The sequence below is a fragment of the Drosophila yakuba genome, chromosome 3L (assembly GCF_016746365.2).
Source record: "Drosophila yakuba strain Tai18E2 chromosome 3L, Prin_Dyak_Tai18E2_2.1, whole genome shotgun sequence".
Taxonomy (NCBI): domain Eukaryota; kingdom Metazoa; phylum Arthropoda; class Insecta; order Diptera; family Drosophilidae; genus Drosophila; species Drosophila yakuba.
In genome coordinates, this window is record NC_052529.2 from 10,065,079 (window position 1) to 10,081,303 (window position 16,225).

The window sequence follows — 16,225 nt, forward strand, 5'->3', positions numbered from 1 at the left end:
GGTTTGCTGCCAATTGTAAATACGCAATCGCTCTTTTTCTTCAGCCGACATGTTGTGACATCTCACTTGGCCTGGCTTCAATTAAAATGTCTACATTGCGGTTTCCGATAGTGCAAAAACAAAAAAAAACAAAAAAAAAATCTCGAAAACGCTTAACCGACATTTATCAAGATACGCAGCTGCTGATTGATTAAGTTGCATTGCATAATGCAGAGACCACACACAACACCTGGCCAATCGCTCAAGGATTCAATCTCGATTTAATCCGTAGCAAGATCCAATTTCCCAGCATTCAGAACATCGAGCACTGCCATGATAATAAATTGTGCCTTAAATTGCCGCCTGACCCACTTCAATTTATGGGTTTGGGTTTTGTGCCATAAATTTTAAATTGAATGGAGCAACCCCAAAATTAACACACGCAATTAAAATTCAACAACAGTTCTGGCCTTCAATCGAGACCAAATCCATTGGCGAAGTGACATTGCGACTGGCAGTCAGGCTTTTTTGGTTCGCGTAACCGACAGGACCCAAGGACATGGCAGACCCTTTTCCAAGTCATTGAATAGATTTCTTTCACACACCCATGGAGCCGGCATAAAAGGCATCCGAGTCAAGGGGGCGTGGTCCTTCGGGTGGTGACCCGCACAATTGGGGCGGAAAGGCATTACACATACTGATTGGAAAATCTATGGTGATCATTAATAAAACCGAGACTAGTGCAAAATGCCAAACAATAACAGGCGGCAATGGGCCGGGCTATAATCAAGAACTGAGCAGGCAAATTGCTGGCCAAAACCAATAGGTAAACAGGTCCACAGAAGCTCCTTGATTTAAATTATCATGCAAATGTTGCACAGAGGAAAAAGGATTCACTATGAAGAGAAATGTAGGCATTTCTATCTACACAGGATTTGCTTGAGTAAATGCGTCTAAAAATATAAAATGCCACCTAAAATTTTGAATTTCTTTTTACTGCATCTTTTTAGACACCCTTTAAGGGGATTTCGAAATCCTGGAAATTCCTATGATATTCATTGGGAAAAAAAGGATTCAGATAAAAAGTCCTATGGCTTTATTGTTCTCAGTGCTCTTTTGAAATTTTAACAGAACGTACTTAGGATTCTGTATAAGCAGCTGCATGCATTTATGCGACCAACTTTAGTCCCAGCAAATATTGTTTTAATATCTCGTGAAGAGAGGACGATTTCGCCATTCTCCTCGCCATTTTGCCTGTGGCTTGTCTTTTTGTTGAAGCTGGAGCTCCAGCTGATGCTGTTGTTGTTTTCCATTCTGGCCAAACTTTGAGCGGCAAACAATGCTTCATTATAAGCTTCAACCCATGCCAGAGGTGATAAGCCACGCCATAACCAGAACGAGAATGAGAACACGACCGAGAACCAGAAGCTGAACCGAAAGCAGGACTTCCAGGATACCAGGATTATAGCCGAAGTAGGAGCACAGGCAACTTCTTGTATAAACTTCACTTTATGCTTTCGGCCTTCAATGCCTGAAGAGCAAACACACACCCACACTCAGTCACACACACGAACACACACGCGAACACTCACACTCACACACACACATACTTACGCACACTTCTTTTAACTTACTCACATGCCATTTGCTTGTACTTTGTATGAATTTTACGAATATTTCATAACAAGAATTATGCTCTTGTCTAAGCCAAGTGTGCATATATGATCACACACACACTCTCCTGCTCGTGTGTGTGAGTGTGTGAGTTGTTGCCTGTTCTTGTTGTCGTGTTGTATCGCATGTTTTGTCATACGAAGTGGCTATGCAAAGACAAACAAGCCGGAACACCAACAACAGCAACAACAACAGAAACAACAACAACATTGGCCAGGAGGACAGGACGCTGCACAAAAATGTTGTCAATCAAGGTTGAAGATAACAAGAGACAAAGGCAGCAAACAGGATGTTAAGCCCTTAAATTGCCTCAGACAGCCGGGAAATGTGTCTTGATTATAACCCAGTGTGTGTGTGTGTGTGTGTGTGTGTGTGTGTGTGCAGCGGTGTATCCCGAAACAAATTAAGTGGAACCAACAAATTCCTCATGCACAAACTATTTCCTTTTGAGGCTGGACGGATTTATTTTCCATAGCATACTTTTGCGGGCCAGTCCTTGTGAACTTTTCGAGAAAGTAAAAAAAGATGGCAAGCAAAAAAATAACATCATCATATTTGGCTTCGTATCCCAAATCTAATATATACATAAACTATTTTCAAAATGTAAACTTTTAAATTGTAAAATTTGTAGTAAGGAAACTAGTTTTTGAACAAGATGTTTTTCTTTTGTTTTCTTCAAATTGAATACAAAATATATAAAAAATGTGGTTATCTATCCTTGAAGAGCAACACTATTTTATGTAGAGTGCTTAATTAGTTATTCCATGATTTTTCAAAATTCCAGACATGATTTTAAACTCTGCCTTAAATTGGAAAGAAAATCTCGAATAATGACAAGCAATAATTATCCACTTGTTAATCAATTATATCCAATGAATGGGGTCAACTCCTGCGGAGAATATGATCCACTTTTTGTTGAAAATTGCTGGAACAGACTTTCATTGTGTTTCCAATTTGTAGACACGCATTTTTTCTCCACTTCTTTTGGGGGTAATCATGTGAGCAATTAAGCTCCTCTCGATTGACGCTAATTAATGAACAGCATTAAAAATTATTATGTGTGAAGCAAAGAAGCGGAGCAAATATGACAGCGAATTCAAGAGCCAAACAGCCACGCCCACTGCCGTTAAGCACCGCCCATCTGCACATCCACATACACATACACAATTTCAATTTTCGTGCCTTGTAATTTGCTTGGATAATTTATATGCACGGCAGGCGTATATAGAAGATGCTCGCACCTTAACCCCCAGTTGGCGATATTGCTCCCGGTGCGAGATGAAATAAATTTTGCAGCATCATTTAAGCTTAATTAAGACATCCCAGCCGCAGGCGATGATGGCCAAAAGAGCAGCGTGCCCCATCCACCAAAAGCATCCCAATGCACCGTGCTCAACATAAATAAATGAGTGACTTTATCCTGGAATGGTTCGGTGATTCGGCGGTTCGGTTGTTCGGCGGTTTGGCGGTTCACAATGCTGAGTAGCTGAGTGCCTGGGTGGGTGGCTGAGTGGCTGAGTGGTGGCCGCGTGCATATTCGAGGGCCGACATCTCAATGCCCATTTGATTTCCAGCCAACTCACGATTCCACGCATTAAATCGCTTAGACAATGTCAAAAGGCATCATTACTCAAGGAGCCGTTGGCAGGCCACGTTCGGCAGCCTTTCCAATTGCCCTCGTCATCTGAAATGAGTGGTGCGATAGAGCAGTCGACAGACAGAAAGGAAGATGCTACAGAGCGGGGTATCGACTACAAGATACCCAATAGGCATTCAAAATATATCAAATAAAACTAGACAAAATAGTATATTTGAAGTATGGCGCATAAGTTCAAGTCAAGGATTTTTAATAAACCCACACTATTTTAATAAAGTGCTTATAAGTAGCACTTTTATTTATATAGAGTACAACCAATGCAAGAAATTCACTATACCCATTAACTCCACCAGCACCACGTACAAATAAGAGCTGGAAATAAGAAGCTGAAAATGGAAGATGCCGTGTAACTCGATAGCCAGCCAATGTTGATTTTTAATTACCGCGAAGGCAACGAAATGTAGCAATATTTACTATGAAATTCAATGCCATTAAACACAATTAAGTGCGTCGGAATCCCCATCTTGCTAAATTACAGCTCCCCAACATAAGCAGGCAATTATGGGGGCTGTGTTGAAGGGATGTTCCATTTTGTAAGCCAAATTCATTGAGTCAACGGTTCAAAGTGTTGCACATTACGCATCATTTCAGTCGCGTCAGTTGCTCCTCGTGTGGGTCTACTACCAAAAAAGGGAAATGGAAAAAAGAATGCCGAAACAAAAGCGTGAAAATTGCAAAAGTTTTCTTAATTGCTCCACGCGGCTCGTCAACGTTGTCGAAAATTAAGGGCAAATATGCAAAGTCATTGTGTGAGTGGGTGAATCAAGTGGGTTGCGATGTAGGAGTTGGGTTTTTTGGGTAGCTGAAGGTTGGAGATCGGAGGTTGGCGAAAGGAGGCGACTGGTGGAATGGCCTAGCCCGCGTAATGATTAAACCAACCCCAGACACACGCACATGGGGAGGGAAAGTGGGAAAAAGTGGGAAAACTCACTCGAATCGCACCCACTTGCACACATGCCGCTTTCCCAGCGCCCTCAAATGGAGAAAATTCAGCGGTGGCAATTGAATTTCAATTTACCGCTCCTTAAAGCCCACACATCCTGGTTCTTCGAGGCTTAAGAGGAAAAATTTAAGTTTAAACATGATTTAAAAAGCTAAAATGATAGGCGTTTGTTATAGACTTTATTAGTTTATATAGTGCAATTTATGACTGAACTGTTCTCATAACTTCTTAAATACTAAAATTCCATCTGCATTTCATTTCGCATTCCCATTTTGATAATTAGATGTAACGAACATTTCCAAGCTTAGCCACTTGAAATAGCCCTTTTTTAGTTAATTTTGTGCACATTTTGGAAACTTACCTAATTATCCCGAAACAAAATCATACGAAAATTTAATGAGACTTGATACACAAAATATATATTATATGATTAGATGTAGACTACCGGCTACTATTTAATGTCTTAGCTGGAATATGCCATTATAATTGCAATAAGCCATCGGCTATTGTCGCTGGGCACTCAGGGGCAACAAGAACTCCTTCGATTATCTGTAAATAGGGGATTTTCGGAAGATGATGTTGTTCACAACGACCTCTGCACATGGTGGTATGTCTTATAGATGCACTTGGGGAAAAGGAGCAACATTAACATGAGTGTAGTTAACAAACCACTAAGCTGAGCACCGACCAATGCACATGTCCTGCGAGTCGAAGGATACACACACACACACACAGAGACAGACAGACAGAGAGACAGGAGGAGCATTTGCCAGCTGGATAAGTGGTGACTGTGGCGAAGAAGATGCCAATTGCAGTGGGGAGAAGTTTAAATTAAATGCCACCTTCACTCAAATTAACCCACATTAAGCATATTGAGCTTGCCACGCCCCCTTATGCTTGGAAAGGCACGTCACTTGGGAGGCGGGCGGATTTTGCCAGCTGTATTTTGTTTAATGAAGCCGAAGTTGTGGGTGCGCATTTGTATGTTTTGGAACACTGAGAAAAAATATTGCAGTTTCTAAAATAAGTAATATTGACTATAGTAACGGCCACTTTAAGCTTGGACAGCAACTACTTCGATTAAAGTTTATAATTTTTTTTTAACAATATTTGAATATTTTTAAAACCACAGCTTGTAACTTTTGAAAAGTTATTTCTCTGTATGTTTGTGTGTGTGTGTGCTATGGGCGCGTGCATGTGGAAAAACAGTTTTGAAATGAATGCAAGTTTTAATCCTTGAAATATGATTTGAGTGCAAATATTTTGCATAACCATGAGCTCGACAGTGAAAAGGGTTTGCCGCAGGAAAAGAAAGGGAGACTTGCGGTCTTGCCATCTGTGTGTGTGTGAGTGTGTGTGCATGTGTGAGCAGTGACACAATTCCGCTGGCAACATGTGTGTGTGTGCACTTGTACTTGCCAACCGCAAACACTTCACTCGCTCGAAGGTTGCCCCCCTTTCTCCGAACCCCTTTCTTCACACCACTTTCTCCCAGTCCCTTCACCATTTGCAGCATCTAGTAGAATCCCAGTTGTAGCCTCGTACAGTGACTAACATTTTAAAAAACATGACAGCCACAGAATGTGATTTTCTCATCTCTAATACTGGTTTGATGGAAATTATTCATAATCAGTAGAGTTACTCTTTGTGTTGCGCTCTTTAGAAGCTCTTTTGATACTTTGGAACTTTAGCGAGAAGTGGTAGCTCCTTTCTAAATCATATAAAATAAATAAAATCATTTGAAACTTTATGTAAGCTGCATGGTGATATTATGTGTACATCCCACTTATTAAGTAGTAAGCAAAATAATTTTAAAAATGTTATTGGTATCATATATAAAATAACTTCTTGTCACTGTGCCTTGCGCATAATTTCCCTGCAACTGCTTGAATTTTAAAATACATTTGACCAGCACCTCGGTCATCATTCAAATGGCGAGTAAATGGTGACAGGCCTAATACCATGGCCCTAGGCCACTTGAACCCACCTTTCGACCACAGAGTCGGGCAACGGAGCGCGTTTAATGAGCAAAGTTGGGGCGGTACTCGAATGCGACCTCTGACCCCAGGACGAGTGCATCCGAAAAGAGTGTTACTCAGCGTGTTGGGGTTTTTTTTTTTAGGTTTTTTGGGGCGAATCCGAGTGACTGAATGAATGTAAATGTCATTTTGTGTGCGACTGGCATGCTGCACAAATTTCTTGCCAACAGATGCACTTTGGGTTTTTAATATTTTCGTGGTGAACCGCACAAAGATAAAAGGTTCACATTTGCATACGTGTTCCATTGGGGGAACTGGTAGCTGGGTGCTTAGCTTTAGCATTTGTGTCTATTTGCAGCTTTTGACTTTTTCACACCGAAATTCACTTCTCACTTTGCCGTTTTTTTTCTCTGTTTTTTTCTACCCATTTTCAGACATGACAAACGGCGGTGTGCAGGGACCCATCGAGGGCTACAATTCGCTGGACGACCTGCTGACAACCACGCCCACTCCCGGCCAGGCGGCCCTCCTCCTGCCCACCGCGCCCACCGTCGCCTACACCCATCCCAAGTGGATGGAGCCCTACTTCGATCCCTCGACGCCGCGCAATGTCACCGCCCTCATGGGCAAGTCCGCCTATCTCAGCTGCCGTGTGCGCAATTTGGCCAACAAAACGGTGAGTTTCGGCTTAAAGATGCACTTGAAGAAAATTGTTCAATTCTACTTAGAAGATTTGAGAACAGTTTAATACCTATATAGAGAAGGACACTTCTAGAAACTAGGTGAATCACATTTTAATCACATATTTTTAATTCATAAATTTATAATTTATAATTTTCAAAATTAGCGAGTGGTGAAGTTATTAACCATTTATGATATGCTGCATTTCCAAAATCATATTAAAAGTTCCATTTTTGGTTAATGGTTTTAAGTCATGTATATTACGCTTTATTTCTTTAAGTGTGCACCTGAATCTGACTGACTTTCGGGGCTAACAGCGAACTCGTGTCGCAAAGTTTGTTGTCGTGCGTGTCGACAGCGAATCTTCGTGGCCATTAAAGTTTGGGCCAACTTGCGTTTATTCTCCATGCGCGGAATAATTTTTATTTTTTGTGGCCTCCTCTTGCGTTGATTTCTTGGCCGATTGCCTAAAAACTGGTCGCCGACGCGTAGACCAAAATGTAATTCCCCATAGCATGACGGTGAAATTTTTAATTAGTTCCTTAACCTCACGGCACGCCCCTCGTTTTGTTTGCCTTTTGCGGTAAGGCGGCTTTCAAGTTGGCTGTAAGTTTTGGTGTTTTGTCTCTTTGGAAATTTAGCAATTTCATTTTTTACCTCCCCGCCTTTTTTGTTCTGTTGTTGTTTCGCAATTGTTTCTTTTGTTTATCTGCTTTAATTGCTCCCGTCCTCCTCGTTGGTGCGACCTCACAAGACAAAGGTCGGCCGGAGGCAACCTGCTGCTCCAGGGGACTGGATTTCCAGTGTTTCCTGCTGTCACATTCAGACGGCATAAAAATTCCCCAGATATATGTATTCATGTGTTTGGTAATCGTTTTGGAGCATTTCATTTGGTCAGCTGGCAGCCTTTGCAAAATGTGTTTAGTAAAAGGTATATAATTGTCGAAACAGCTTTCGACTGCGAAGGGTATCAGCTTTTTTAATATGCCCCTCAGAAAGGTTTATGAATAATTAGGCAGTTGGCAGTTGGGTCGGGCGATTAATGAGTGAGCGACACACGTCTCTGTGCCCCAGGTGATGCTTTATTATCCTGTGAAAAAAAGGACAAAAAAGTGGAAATTTGCATATAGATGCCCGCCAATTCTCATTTTCGCCATGCTGCCAAAGGGAAAATGCGATGCCAAAAACCAACAAACTTTCAACACGCTCGCGAGCACTTGACACAAATGCGCCACCAGGAAGTGGATCCCGCTGGCAGCCAGCAGTGAAATGGAGATGCCAGTGCGGATGCGAGTGCGAGTGCGGATGCTAGTGCGGATGCTAGTGCGGATGCGAATGCGGATGCGGATGGCGTTGCAGGATGCCGTTAGCAGGGCGCAACTTTTAATTTCTTGCCAAACAAAAGAGGGACGTCGAGGGCCAGTCGTCCCCAGTAAACTCACCCATGTCGGCTAACACATACATCAACTGTGCAACCTCAAGTGGGTGAACCTTTTTGAGTCCTGCCACGCCCATTCGCTCTGCTAACGCCCCCCTCTTTCTCTCTCTCTCTCTCTCGCTGCTCCCCCCTCCCCAGCAATCTGAATTGCATTTGAGCGCGAAATTATTTAAACAATTTCACGAAATTGCTCTCGCCGCACGCGTCAACAGCACTTGGCTCACAGTCCGAGTTGCACGAAGCCAAAAGTTGCACTGCCGCCACAGAGCACCACCCAAATGCACCACTTGGCACCACCCGGGTGGCTCAATGGCTTTGACTCCCCCGCCCAATGGGCACAACTCGCAACTTGAAGCGGAATGTCGAGCTGTTGTTGCTGTTCCGGATGTCGTACACGGCAAGAAAATATTTATTCAATAATTTTAACGAATAGGAGTCCTTAGAAGTTAGCAGGCATTATCAAATTGATAACTTTAAGCACACATAAATGTTTATTTCAAGTTGGATATGTTATTAAGTTAACTTCACACCAAGTGTACTTGGTCATTACAATTAAAACAGCGTATGAAATACTTTTCTGATATTTTGAGAATATAATACATCATTTATTTTAATATTTTAGGTCATTTGATATATTTAAATATATTTGTGGCGTAATGGTAAATTTCGGTATTGAACTGTGAAAATTTGTTTGCTCTGCATCTGCTATTCATTTTGCCGGGGCGTTGCTGCTAATATGAGCCCACCCCCCCGAGGGGCTTGGGGGCTTGGGGCGTGGGGTTTTCGGGGGTGTGGCTCCATTACAGGACCGCATGCAGCACAGCGTGCACTTGTTAATTACGCTTTAATTTGTTGCGTAAAATGTTTGTTTAATGGCGGCAATGTCGTTGCGAGTGTATGCGTTAGTTGTCAAAAGTGCGAGAACCATGTTTTTCGCACTTTTATGCACTCTGGCTGAATTTTCACAGAGGAGCCGTAATCACCTAACCGAAAACAGAGGGCGACAGGATAACTGCATGCGATCCTTAAACCGAAAAACACAATTGTTGAAGGCGGCCCTCGAAAGTATGCAACGAAATTGCGTATAATTAAACGCACGCATGCTTTCTTTTCACTGCGAGAAAGTACCAGACATATGTACGTGTATGTACGTGTGGTGGTGCATGTGGGTACTCGGGTACTTGGCTGTCAAGTGCGATAATTTTGCATTTACATTTGACTTAATAAGTTTATATAAGCCGCCGCTGTGCCAGCTTACAAAGTTATCTCTGTGCACCGCAAACTACTTAAAAAGTTTGTGATAATTAAGCAAAGCCAAAACAGCTCAAGCACGACCAGCGCAGCGGTAGCAGTGGTTTCTCTAGAGAATCCACCGAGATTCGTGGATTTCCTCCCATATTCCATCCAAATCCGCCGCAAATTCAAGCAGCCGCTCGTCACACGTCGCTCATACGTCACGTACGCCCAGCCGAAAAAGATGCAAAACTTTTTCATCGCCCATCCTTTCGGGACGCCTCCAGATCCTTTAGCTCCTTCTAGCTGCGACTTTTATTCGATTTTGATGGCACTGCGTCGGCAATTCGTTTTCAATTGCTGCATTTTTAATGGGCCAGCCGCCGCGTAGTCAAGGAGCAGACAAATGCCGCGATTTTACGAGTTTTAAAATAATGATATCGTTTTGGGTGCAGCGCGGCTAATTGAATTGCTCAAAAGAGATTCATAAAAAGCTTTGTGCGATTATGGGGAAAAGATTTTAGATTCTTCAGATTTGTTTATAAAGAAAGTTATGTGCGATTAAGGGGAAAAGATTTTTGATTCTTCAGATTTGTTTATTACGAAAGTTATTTACTTTTGCATGCACTACCGTGTGTCATAAATTTCGCAATGTCTGTACTCCATTAGGTGGATTAACCCTACTATGTACTTCGTATTCCCACAGCAGCAGCAATCCTTTTGATTTAGTTCATACAAGAGTGCAAATATTTACGATTGTTTCTGGTATTTTACAGGTGTCCTGGATCCGGCACCGCGACATCCACATACTGACGGTGGGCTCGTACACCTACACCAGCGACCAGCGCTTCCAGGCGACCCATCACCAGGACACGGAGGACTGGACACTGCAGATAAAGTGGGCCCAGAAACGGGACGCCGGCATGTACGAGTGCCAGATATCGACGCAGCCAGTGCGCAGCTATTTCGTCCGCCTGAATGTCGTGGGTGAGTTGAGCAGTTGAAGAGGAGTCCTTTGGATCGGAATTGGAATCGGCATCGGGATTCCAATGCCGATTCGGTTTCGGGCACACGGGCTTCATAAAAAATACACCATTTGTCGTCGTCGCAAATAACAAAGGGCACTCGCTGAACGGCTGATGACAAAAGACAAAAAGAAACCAAAAAAAAAAAAGAGCGAAAAAATGAAAAAGTATTGAAGCACACCCCGAATTGCAGAGAAAAACGAAGTTGTTGAACAAATAAATTACACACAGCAAACGAGTGTGTAACACGCACGGCCAAGGAAAGGCGAAGTCGCACGTCGAAAGGACTTCGAGGACCTGGTTTTTATACGACAATAATTCCATTTTATCTCGTACTTTATTATTCTACAGTGCCAGCCAACGCGCAGCGCCCACCTTTCATCCCTATACATATATATATATATATATATATATATTTCTCTCCATGCACTTACTTTTCCTCGCCTTTCTCTATCTTTCTCGGTGGCTCACCCAGTGCCAACGGCCACCATCCTGGGAGGTCCTGACCTTCACGTGGATAAAGGCAGCACCATAAATCTCACTTGCACTGTAAAGTTCAGCCCCGAACCGCCGGCCTACATCTTTTGGTATCATCACGAGGAGGTAATTAAAGCTTATTGTTATTTTACAGTCCCTGAAAATTGACCACTTCAAGTTAGTTCATCTCAGCTGCTCGGGAAAATAACGTTTATTTAATGGTTTTACAAATAAACAGCTTTAATTCATGGTTTCTTGGTTATATTTCATTTTGTAAATTGTAGTTTACTGTCACTGTAGTTAACTAGAACTCCGTAATAAACTAGGTTGCAATTACAAATGTATGTGCGAGGTAAAACTAAAGATTCCTTTGCAAACTTAGAAATTATTCGTAAATTTTACTGATATCCCAACGATTCTAATTGCCCTCATCAGCAGTATTTCGTTTCGCTTAACAATGACATATGTCATTCCCAACTTTGGAAAGCTGACTTCCAAATCAGAAAACTTCAATGCCCCCAAGCAAACTTCGTTGCTCATACGCCACCGGATGTCAGCAAAAGTTATCCTTCCATGTCCTTCCATTGCCGTTCGCTGACACCTCCTTTCCAATTCCACTTCCTCTCTCTTTTTGGGGAAACCCTCGTCAGATTTAAACGTCAGCTGTTGTTATTTTAATGAGCGAATCAACGGGAGCCGTTGTCCTGCGTCCTTCACACAACCAAATGCAAATCCGTCAAGGATAACTCGGCCAATGACGTTTTGGCGGACAGGTCATGTTTAAATTACCGCGCTGTTGACAAATAGAAGAATAAAGAAAATGGAGCAGAGCATTTTCAGATCGGCTGCTCAACCTTTATCTAATTGTCCTTTCGCTTCTGCCAATTAGCCCTGTTGTCTTAGCCAGGCTAAGCAGCAGCCAGTGCTTGCTAATTGCGCAGTGCTAAATCCGCAACAGTTGCACGCTAATTGCGCTGCAAGAGCCAAACAAAATATCAACAAAAAACGCTGCGAGTAAAAGATTGTAGGGCAAAAAAAAAAAGAGAAAGCGGTGTTAAATGCGCTGCACACACAAATCCGGCCAACAACTGCTGCTCACTTCTTGCACAGCTACTTGGCGTATTTTAATTTATTCCAGGAATTTTCTAATTAAAATCCTACCTGTGTATGTCTGTGTGTGTGTGTGTGCGATGAGTGGCCGCAGGAACCTTAACGCGTCCTTGCTGCAGGCTTTGCCAAGTCCTGCGCTGTCCGTACTTCGGCGTACTTCGTGCTCCGTGCTCCGTGCCCACGGATTATTTACGATCCATGCAAATTTGCTGTTAATTAGTTTAATGGATGGATAAACCCAGTTGATGCACTTGCACCGCGGATCCCTGAAATGTATGCAACACTTTTTGCCTCGCACTTCCGCTCGCTAATTGTAATTAACGTGTTGCATATTTTCGCCTCTTCGCACATGAGGTCAGATCCTTGACAGCTCGACTCTGGCATATGTGTGGCTAGCATGCCGGATGGATTCCGGGCTAATTCCGGCAAATAACTGACATTTTACGTGGCCTCGGTTTCAGCTAATAGCCAATTTCTTGGCCCTGTTTCAGTGGAATTTTCGAGTGGGATTTTCAATGGGTCGTCAGTTTGCTCCACTTTTCACACATATTTCAGTCAAATTCTTGAGCGACTTTTTTATTTACTAAGGATTTTTATGCTGGATTTTTATGCTCGAAATATGGAGGCGATTATTGCGTGGCCGAGTGCCACATAAATCCAATATATGCGCATTTTCAATGAGCTACACTTTGCACAAATATTTTATTTACTTTTCGCCATTTTCCGGCCGAGTTATTGTGTTCTTTTGTGTCTTTTGTATGGCATTTACCCCCCAAATCCCATTACCAATCCCATCCGATCCACCAGATTGAAGAAGTCAGCAGCACCTGCAGTTGTCATGAAAATTGCAAGCGGCACGCCATGAATTTTTAAACTTCCAATGGCAGGATGCTCTTTATTTTCAATTTATCAAATGACAAACTGCAGATTCGCATTTATTCCAACTCACTGGTATTTCGGCAGCACCTCCCTGCCATCCACGCTCATTAACTAATTTGCGCCGAGGGCAAAAATATTATAACACAAATATGGTTTTTATGCTGGAGTCAGCAATAATGGAGCCAGGATATCGTGTGCCTACTGATAGGCAAACTTTTCACTTGCCAAAAGTTTGTGCGACAAACTTTGTGTCATTTTCATTGTTCCCATGACTGACATCCACTGTTTTGGGGGTATATAAGGAAAGTAATTTTGTACGATATTTGTATCGCTTCATAACTGAATTATTTACAAAAATATTTTTAAAATGAGAGATAAAAAGAATTCTAACAAGATACTTAATAATTTACTAAGATAGTGAGGCGCTATCTTTCTACCAAATTAGCTGCCAATTTCCCATTTCAACCGATGTAATTCTGCAATCAACACATTGCCGTAATCGGTATCAAAGGACTGATTTATCCAATTTCCTGCCCTATTCCTCGATGTCTATATCTGTTTGGCCATCGTCATCACTATCAGTGACACTAACTTTGCTCTCATTCCTCAAACTATCGCAAATGTCGTCGATTAGTTGGGATTAGATGGCAGATTATGCGCCCGAGGTCCTTTGGCCAAGGGTTGTGTGCCTCCTCATTTCCGCCGTTGTTGTTTCTATCATTTCTTTTCCTCTTCTGGTGTTGGTGACAAAGTCTTTGCCCTGTCAGCGGCATTATGTGTTAATATCAATTCTCTGTCAGTTCCGTTCCGCTTCTAACGCGAACTTTGGCCCTGCTGTATTGGCAAATTATTCCGGTATTCGTTTTTGTCAGCTGGAGGGAGCGACTTAATATGCATTCAGCTGCTGTTAAATCCAGTCCTTGACAGGACCTGCCGGCATTCTGCACAAATCGATAATATCAAGTTGTCTGCGATGGCTGGCAGAAAGTAATAAGCATAATGAGAGCAGAAGGAGCAGAAGGAGCAGCAGGATTTGCATGGCATTTCACGCGATCTTTGATGTCGAATGTTAACTTTAATCACGAAACACATCCATCGAATTCCAATTAAAATCACAATTTCCATGATTCGGCGAGTGTCAGTCAAGGGCAGTGTTTAGTGACGCCCTCAATTATTTTGCACTTCAGGTGTATAATTTACACAGCGATGAGAGAGGTGAGGGAAAAATCAAAAGGAAAAAATCAGCAGACAATTTTACGTAACTCACTTACGGTGCCACATGTTTTGCTACATTTTTTGCCCAACTTTAAAGGAGGGTCAAAAATTACATTAGGCACAACAGCCGTCGGAACATGCGACTTGCTGTTTGGCCGCTCATTGTTTTGACATTATTGCGGGAAATGGAGAGTGGGCATTTAACATGAATGGAAAATACTAAGGACTCACCGACTGTACTCCTCCTCCATTTGCAGGTCATTAATTATGATTCATCAAGAGGCGGCGTGTCGGTAATTACCGAAAAGGGCGATGTGACAACCTCATTTCTGCTCATACAGAATGCAGATCTGGCCGATTCGGGCAAATACTCCTGTGCGCCCTCCAATGCAGATGTGGCCAGTGTGCGTGTGCATGTCCTAAATGGTAAGTACCCCCATGCTCTGCCCCTCGTCCCCGAAAATCGGGACAATCGGAGGAGCAACCCCTCCCCCAACCCCCCAGAAATTGTTGGCATCCTCTGGGCAAATACCCGAGTGCCACGCCCATGGAATGGCATTTGTAGAGGAGCGCTTACATTAACTGACAAACGAGCCCGACAGCCATCCACCGTGCTGCCATTTTGTTTTCTTTGTTGCGCTTAAAGCTCCGGTGCACACGAAAAAATAATATGTTATCCCATGAAATACTATTACATACTTTGAAAAAGGAAGGTTTTTATACAAAACATGCAGCGTGCATGGAGAGTAAGTTAGTTGTTGGTTTACTTAACATACTACTTTGTGATATGCAGCAAAGGAAGTCTTTAATCAGAATTTTAATTTGAGTTTACTAATCACTAGGGTTTTCTTTACAAGATACTACTAATGAAAGTAGCTAAAAGCATTGCATTAAGTAATTAACGCTAATAGCTTAGATCGAGTAGAAATTGATTTTTTGCCGTGTTGCAAATTTTCAAATGTCCTGGCAGCTGGCAGTTGCTTTTGCATCTGAATACATGTATCCGTGACAGGGCGTTACCCAGCGGTACGTTTTATGAAGTCAAATGGACTTGGCCCGGGGCCTCGGGTTCCAAATCCATAGGTCCACCAGTGTACAGTGACCACTGCCGACTGGTGACCTCCGAATCCTCCAACTCCCCAAACAGCTGACCGCCTTGACCCACTGCAAGCGAACTGAGCCCGCTTTCCGATTGCAATTTTGGCTCATTTCCGCCTGCATGCAGGATGCCCGTGACTCTTTCACAATTGACCGGCTTCGAGTCCTTAATAAATTGTGCAGGAACTCGGTTCGCTTGATTTCCAGCCGGACCGCAAAAGTGCAGCGCTTCTGCACAATCTCCCATATCCCGGTATCGCCAATGAAAATGGCCCAATTTTCGGGCTTTGATGTTTTGATGTGACCCATGGGGGGATGAGAAGGAGTGGTTTGTTTTGCAGCGGGCTTCGCAGCACATAATCGCATCAATTATGAGCAAATTAATTAGCACACTGCGGTTAATTGCAGTTAAGTGAGTGCCAGACAGACGAGTTCGCAGAGTTACTGGCAACCGGTAAAGGATTTCCCGCCAGTCGAAAACACAAAGACGGATGCCGGGCGACATTTACAAATTGCCAGTGGGACTTCGTGGGCAGAGGAATTGTTGCAATTTGCCAGCATAATCGCTGTCGATCGTCGTGGATTTGACACAGTTAAAATAAATTACGTAATTGTAAAGGCCACAGACAAGGACAAAAAGCAAAGAGACAGTGGCGGAGTGGGGAAAAGTACCAGTGACAACGAATGGTATACAATTTGAAAGGAGGGTGTGGCTTGGGGCACACCGGATACGGAAATGAAGGGGGCACGTTTTTCAATCATGCTAACAGCACCATGGTGACCCCGACACTACTACTAGCCAACACCATCACCATTACCACCCAGCGTTTTCCCGCA

The 16,225-nt window shown here is 42.9% G+C and overlaps 1 protein-coding gene across 2 annotated transcripts in view; it reads left to right on the plus strand.

The window, feature by feature from the left end:
- Window positions 1–16,225, plus strand: part of LOC6533566 (fibroblast growth factor receptor-like 1) — a 96,798-nt gene that overhangs the window by 53,436 nt on the left and 27,137 nt on the right. For both annotated transcript variants that reach the window (XM_015194665.3, XM_002094240.4), the window contains exons 3-6: window positions 6,667–6,908; window positions 10,361–10,571; window positions 11,085–11,212; window positions 14,548–14,716. In XM_015194665.3, the coding sequence (XP_015050151.1) occupies window positions 6,667–6,908; window positions 10,361–10,571; window positions 11,085–11,212; window positions 14,548–14,716 (750 nt within the window). The remainder of the gene's footprint in view (window positions 1–6,666; window positions 6,909–10,360; window positions 10,572–11,084; window positions 11,213–14,547; window positions 14,717–16,225) is intronic.